Consider the following 8,017-nt stretch of genomic DNA (forward strand, 5'->3'; position numbering starts at 1 on the left):
TACAAATTTATAAAACGACATGCTCTGGAAACCAAAACGTTTACAGATGGACAGACCGATAATCCGATCTGTCAAATTAACTCCTTGTCACCTACTTTTTTCTCCGGTAGTGGAGGGATGACAATGGCAGGATACATTATGTCCAGGTAGTTACGCAGAAGTTCAAACTCGCTGTATCGTCGCCATAGAGACGTTGTTCTTTCTCCGTAGCCTTTCATGTTTTCATCAGTAACTCTTAAAGAATAACAGTAAATAAGATTTACACACTACTTTATATCAATGTTGAAGCTGTCATTTGACTAATCACCAAACACAACATGAAGTAAGATTTTGTAACAATGCACCTCTCCCAAAAAGTATTATTTGATAAATATGCCAAATAGAATTACACAAAATTTACAAATTCAACAAATGAAATTAAATTAAAAATTAGGGAAAATGTAGCAAAAATACTGTTTGCCGGTGAAATGTTTAAAAATGTGTCATAACAAATTGTCACCCACCTCCTACCATGAACAAACTGACCAATGAGGCAATACACTTTTTAAACATGATCATTTTCAAATTATCTTTTTTTGGAAAATATATTGCCACATGGAACTTAGTTAATGGAACATACATGTATGCACTGAAATCATATTGAATCTCCTGTTCTTTTAATTTTAACAATTAAAGAAACTAGGGGTGTAATGAATACACATGGTGGCAAATATAATACATATCACGAATATGAGGTAACGAATACGAATATGTATTCACATCCATGAATACAAAAGTGAAAAGGTTTTGCAGAAAGGAAGAACAGTATTATTAAAGTTTTTTAAGAGTTAACAACTGTTAATCGGGTGGATTTTTTTACAGGAGCGAAATCAATGTACACATAGGGTACCAGTTCAATATAAAAAGAATTGGTCTATGCGTTTGATCTACTACAAAACTGGTCTGGACTATCAAAACAATCAAATCAGTATTGCGTTTTAGTTATTGTGAACTAGAAACATAAACTGTACATTTAGCATTACATAATATTATATGTATTCGTGTATTTGGTTCATCTAGTGACAAATATGAATGCAACTATCATATAAATTGCTGTTTGGTGCACCAAATATTTGAGTATACCGTTACACCCCTAAAAGAAAAAGAAAGTCAAATTAATGTTTTCCTTTAATTTAAGCTTCATCATTTGAAGAGTTTAGGTGCAAAACGCGAAATATCAAATTTTTTCATCTTCAGTAAAAGTGATTTTTTTTAACTGGCGTATATCGGGTTTTGAAAAAAAAAAAAAAAAAAACAGGATTTACCCAACACAATTTCATAAGGATCAATCCCGTTTTGCGGCAAATCAGAAGGCCTACGATTAGCCCTTACTGACATACAATAATGGCTTTAACTAAAAAAACGAAAGAAAATGGTTTATATTGCATTTTGCGCCTGAACTCTTCATTTATACTGAAATTTCATGTAATACTTGGTTTAAACAATATTTATTGCCATTCAAAACAGTAGTGGTCTGGGGATTGGCCAACAGATGTTAGCCCATACATATATATAAAGCAAAATAGTAAATGTGAATTTTTAATGATTGTTTGTGTTACATTAACAAATCTTTGAAAAAATAACAGAATTTCCCAAAGTATCTAAAATCTTAAAACGTTGCCACTAACAAAAACATGGTAGATGACGAGTTTGTTGTTGTTTGCACCACACGTGCAAAATCGGACTGTCGTTCACTAAAGTCGCAAATTACTAAAAATAATAAAAACTGGCAAAAGAATTTTCGATTTGGCGAAACAAATTGCAAAAGTTTTTTAATGTTGATTTTTAGTAACCAAACATACTTTTAACTAATTGTGTTCGATTGATCCACCTCGCGGTATGAACAAGTATGGAATTTGCATGTCCGCGTGACCATGCTACTATTCAATACTCAGCTGCTTGTCGTAAACGCGATCAAATAATATGAAATAAAGTTCAAGACATGTTGCATTGTTAATACTAAATGCTTGATTACCAGCCACAACAAGTTTTAATATTTATCTGTCTTGTTTCGAGTGTTTTGTCATATCAGATATCGATGAGATACACAATGTACACATTAATAGACTGGTAACCTGGTTTCAATGAGATAATGTATAATACACTAATAGACTGGTAACCCGGTTTCGACGAGATACACAATGCACACACCAATAGATTGGTAACCTGGTTTCAATGAGATAATGTATAATACATTAATAGACTGGTAACCTGGTTTCAACGAGATACACAATGTAAGTACACTAATAGACTGGTAACCCGGTTTCGACGAGATACACAAAGGACACACCAATAGACTGGTAACCTGGTTTCAATGAGATAATGTATAATACACTAATAGACTGGTAACCTGGTTTCAACGAGATACACAATGTAAGTACACTAATAGACTGATAATCTGGTTTCAATGAGATACACAATGTACACACTAATAGACTGGTAACTTGGTTTCAATGAGATAATGTATAATACACTAATAGACTGGTAACCTGGTTTCAATGAGATACACAATGTAAGTACACTAATAGACTGGTAACCTGATTTCAACGAGATACACAATGTATACACTAATAGACTGGTAACCTGGTTTTGATGAGATACACAATGCAAGTACACTAATAGACTGGTAACCTGGTTTTCGTTGAAATAATCAATGTATAATACACTAATAAACTGGTAATCTGGTTTCAATGAGATACAGAATGTAAGTACTCTAATAGACTGGTAACCTGGTTTCAATGAGATACAGAATGTAAGTACACTAATAGACTGATAACCTGGTTTTGATGAGATACACAATGTAAGTACACTAATAGACTGGTAACCTGGTTTCAACAATTAATATACAAAAGGTACACACTAATAGACTGGTAACCTGGTTTTCGATGAAATAATCAATGTATAATACACTAATAGACTGGTAACCTGGTTTCGATGAGATACGGAATGTAAGGTCTCACTACACAGATGTCATCCACCATTTAAACCCATGTTAAATTGCCCAACTTCAAACGAAGATTGCCAATAGAACGGGTTCTCGTTGGCACTAACAACATACACCATTGCGAACATACATTATATAAGCATTTATTTCACTCCAAAATTGAGAACCTTTCCATCTCAGTTTTTTGCTATATGACCACATCTGGCTGTAGTACCGGTCCGAACAGGTGGTTCATTAACCGATTCACTCTGGCTGTCTTTTGCGCTATATACCCATGTCCCAAAAGGTCAATGCACAATATTACAAAATAACATGGGCAAAATACAGCCAGAAGGCTTACCATTAAACATACATATTGTTTTAATTCTTCACCATTTCCTAGAAGTGAATATGTAAACCATAACATGTGTCACAATTAGAAACTATAGTGGACCATGATGAATGAACTCTCACCCGGAAGTGATCTGTGTAGTGAGACCTTAAAGTCTGGTAACAGATTTTGTCAAACTTGGTTTGAAGCCAATTTGATAATTTGGGTCATTTACACCATGAAAAGCTACATGTATACTAGACCAGTGTAAATTATGAACTCTAAACAATACACCAAAAGATAGATGCACTATACCATCTAATAAACTTCATATCACATTGTTACTCTTTGGTCATCCACACAATAGATGGCCATCAAACAAACAGCCACTATATGGTAATGTATGACCTTGTTGGTAGTTCTGATATGGGGAACATACAAAGAAGCTAATTATCTAGTTAGTTCATTAAAAATATTAGTTTTCATCAATTGTTGCTATGGGCAAAACTGTTTCATAATGAAGTGTTGAAATCTTGTTTTTTTTCTGTATATTTCAGCATGAAAATCCACTCATTATTAATGACAAATACAAATTCTACTTTTATAGTAGAGTACTATGTTATATATTCACAATACCATCAAAACTGTTTGTTTCTATGCTTTACATTCAAAAAAATTCATTATGCACAAAATCACAGAAATTAGGGTGAATTTGGATACTGACCGTGTGACCTTGAATTTTGACCTTTTGCAATGAGAAACTCAGTGTTAGACACTCATATCAATTTATATATTACATGTAAGAACACTAGAATATACATTTTGACACATACACCCCTAAAAAATAAAAAATAATAAAAATAAATAAAATTGACATTTCTGCAATATTTACCCAAATAGGGCCCCCATAAGCTTGGCTCAAATCCACATTGATGTAATTACCTTTTATAAGGATGCTACACTAGTACATTTTCATTTTGGCTTGCTAAACTTATATTTTTGGGGATAAACAGTAATTTCATGTTTTACATTATGGTCTCACTACACAGATGTAATCTGCCATTGAAACCCATGTTAAATTGCCTAACTTCAAACGAAGATTGCCAATAGAATGGGTTCTCATTGGCACTAACAACATATACCATTGTGAACATACATTATATAAGCATTTATTTTCACTCCAAAATTGAGAACATTTACGTCTCAGTTTTTTGCTATATGACCGCATCTGTATGTAGTACCGGTCCGAACAGGTGGTTCATTAACCAATTCACTCCGGCTGTCTCTTGCGCTATATACCCATGTCCCAAAAGGTTGATGCACAATATTACAAAATAACATGGGCAAAATACAGCCAGAAGGCTTACCATTAAACATACATATACTGTTTTAATTCTTCACCATTTCCTAGAAGTGAATATGTGAACCATAACATGTGTCACAATTAGGAACTATAGTGGACCGTGATGAATGAACTCTCACCTCGAAGTGATCTACAGGTGTAGTGAGACCTAAGTACACTAATAGACTGGTAACCTGGTTTTCGACGAGATAATCAATGTATAATACACTAATACACTGGTAACCTGGTTTTCGACGAGATACACAATGTAAGTACACTAATAGACTGGTAACCTGGTTTCAACGAGATACACAATGTATGTGTCCTGCATTTTCATCGAAGTGTTGGTCCTCTTCTCGGGCTCCAACACTGTGATGTCCATCCATTGTAGAAGAGTTGTCTAAAAAAAAATTAAAATGTTGTGTAGTCTAACTCCAGCGAGTGTAATCACAGAATTTAATTTGTGAGGAATATGTGTGTGGTTGCATATACTCATAATCTGCTCATGCAGTGTGAAATGATCTATATATTTTACCTAACTTGTGCTCACTTTTAGGTTTCACCTAGTTAACACTGTATGCCTACTCGGTTACTGCGGGATTAGACTTTGGACGGTTTTTGGTATGGCATTTCTCTTTTTTTATGCAGTTTTCACATTTTTACTGATTAGAGTCAAATTAAAAACCTCATGCAGAAAAGAAGACCAAAATGAAAACAGGGGTGGGGGTGGGGGGCGCGACTAAATTATCTACTGCTATTTTATCTCTAAAGGAATATATATTAGACATAATATTTTATAAATATTGAAAACGATTTTAACATTAACAGGAATCCAAAAGTGTCACAAATGTTGAAAAATACTAACATCACATAATGAGCTTTAAAAAACAAACATTTGGAACGTCACTGTAGTATAGAAGTACCATCGATAAAGTGAAAGTAATTTGGCCACCGCAAAACGAGAAAAGGAATCTGGAAGTGTATCCATTTTGTTTCAGTACTTGGGCTGATATTTAGTCCTTTTACAATATTACTAACTTTAGCAAGCATTAAAGAATGTGTTTTATAAGATGTTTTCTTTTGTATTTTGTTTTAACTTTATGTTTGAGCTAAAAAATTGTATTTAAAATATAATTTCAATGTAACTTTGAGGTAACCTATCAGTTAACCCACAGGTTACGCAAATATAATTCATGTAACTGAACAATTCGTTACCAAGGTAAAAACCATGTGAACAGACTTTCCGTTACCTCAGATTTCGAAATATTGTGCGCTGCTTTTGTCAAATATATCAGGGGTTTTATTTCAATTTTTGGGGGGCACTGCAAGTGTTGCATTCAGTTTAATAAAAGGAATTTAGCGCACCAATTAAGGCATGTTGGAGGAGCACGATGGCAAACATTTTCTTCAAAAGAGGGGCACTAAGGCAACTTACTTTCTATCAAGTTTCCGAGACAAAAATGATTTCACCTTATGATCTTGGACTGTTTATTTTTTATACATATATATATGCCATAATAATGTATTTTACAAAGTTAATAACATGTAGCATATGCTACATTTTCCTTAAATGCCTAATGTAGCAGATATGCTACATTATTAAAAGTATATATATATATAAATTGATGAAAATTCAAAAATCAAAATGGAAGTGTTCAATGTATTCTAACACCTGTAAGATGCATGAATATGATAATTTTTGGTATTTATTTTGAGTCCTTGAGCACTAGAGGGTTAAAATAAATGAATGCGTCAAATATGCAGGCACGGCCCAAGACTATTTCATCCTTCCTGCACCGCCTGTAGGACTGCCACTCTCAGGACTGGCTTGACAGAATGAAGCTTGTTCGTGACCGCAATGTCCCAATCATCTTGCCAAGTCAAAAAGTTATATTAGTTAATATGATATTCGAAATCACTTATGTGCAAGTCACAAAGAATATATTCATAAATGTCGTCAAGTTAAACTGCTGCAAATAATGTTATTCTTATGGGCATTATAGCACATTTTGTTTTACATTCTGGTATAACTAATCTCTCACTTCGTGTGTCAACAAGCAGCCCGACTTCATTAGATGTGATTTTGCATGTTGCATTTTGTGTCATTTCTAAATAATAAAATGCTGGGTTTTTTTTTTTTTAATATTCCAAAGGGCATGGTGGAAAACCAGGTAAGGTAGTGTGGCATTTTTCTTACCGTCAACACCATAAGATTTTAGGGGCATAACAGCAAATAAGGAAGGCACCGACGGCAACTGCCATCGGTGCCATGGTGAAATTCAAATCCTGATATATAAAAAAAAAGTACTGTTGGATATGTTTTATTTATTGTGTATGTAAACAAAAATAGTGTGCGAAAAGTTACTGTCGTCAACCTTAGTTCATATTAAAATTCAGTGTGCGATTTTGAGGAGTCCAGGAGCCTGAAGCTCACAAAAATCATATAGGACTCTCTAGCTTGGCTAGCTCGTAAAAATTATTTTTACAAATTATATTGATTCTTCGAAATGACACAGTGAACATATATCTTAAAATCCTGGGAAACACAGTCTTGAAAAGCGATCTTTCCATGACTTCATGCAAAATATTTAGTGTTTTTTCTCTTTTACTCAAGTCTCAAGATGCACAGCAGGGCTTGCTGGATGGCTCTAAAGATACTTAAATTTTGGTAGGACTTTCCTTTGACACTGTCACTAACATTATAAATACTTATCATAAATAGAGTTGCCAAAGGAAAGTCCTTCCTAATTTTAAAAACAAAATACTGCAATTATTAAGTAGGACACCACGAATAATCACATGATCAGGGAATGCTAAATTATGCAAATCTCGCAGATCAATTTTGTTCAAAATGAGCTGCTGCAGATGCACACTGTATGCACACTAAACATTAACATATTAAAAATTACATGTGAAATGGTTGTTGGATTTGTGTTCTTGTTCGTATCGCATACAATTTCGTTCTGTTTGCTTTCTACGCTCTCTGGGGGTGGACTGGGGGCTGTGTCGGCCTCCATGTTTATTTTGACGGAAGTGACCTCTACTTCCGAGTTTTGTTAGTGAATATACATTTGGAGCCATCCTACAGAGCATCGGCTAAAAATTAGGCACCTATGGCCATGGTACAACACTCACGACAGCCTTCACTAGGCAAGTTTCCAGCATGAGCTAAGTTCGGCCAACTAAGTCAAATCAACCAAATAGCTCCAATTAAATTTAGATGAACCGTTAAAAACTAGGCGTTAAAATTACCTCACGAAATTACGCAAACGTTTTTCTTTTGGACTTCATTCTACATGGGCGGGGCGTAGCCCATTGGTAAAGTGCTCGCTTGCTGCGTGGTCGATCGACGATCGAATCCCGTCAGTGGGCCCATTGTGTT

At 34.4% G+C, this 8,017-nt stretch overlaps 1 protein-coding gene across 1 annotated transcript in view; it reads right to left on the bottom strand.

The window, feature by feature from the left end:
• Positions 1-7,658, bottom strand: part of LOC121385456 (sorting nexin-4-like) — a 50,135-nt gene extending 42,477 nt beyond the window's left edge. Inside the window, exons 1-3 of the mRNA XM_041516143.1 lie at positions 7,545-7,658; positions 4,929-5,035; positions 96-234 (exon numbers count right to left, since the gene is read on the bottom strand). Of these exons, the coding sequence (XP_041372077.1) occupies positions 96-234; positions 4,929-5,035; positions 7,545-7,652 (354 nt within the window). The 5' untranslated portion in view covers positions 7,653-7,658. The remainder of the gene's footprint in view (positions 1-95; positions 235-4,928; positions 5,036-7,544) is intronic.
• Between the last annotated feature and the right edge of the window lie 359 nt (positions 7,659-8,017).

Source organism: Gigantopelta aegis, chromosome 11 (assembly GCF_016097555.1).
Source record: "Gigantopelta aegis isolate Gae_Host chromosome 11, Gae_host_genome, whole genome shotgun sequence".
Classification (NCBI taxonomy): domain Eukaryota; kingdom Metazoa; phylum Mollusca; class Gastropoda; order Neomphalida; family Peltospiridae; genus Gigantopelta; species Gigantopelta aegis.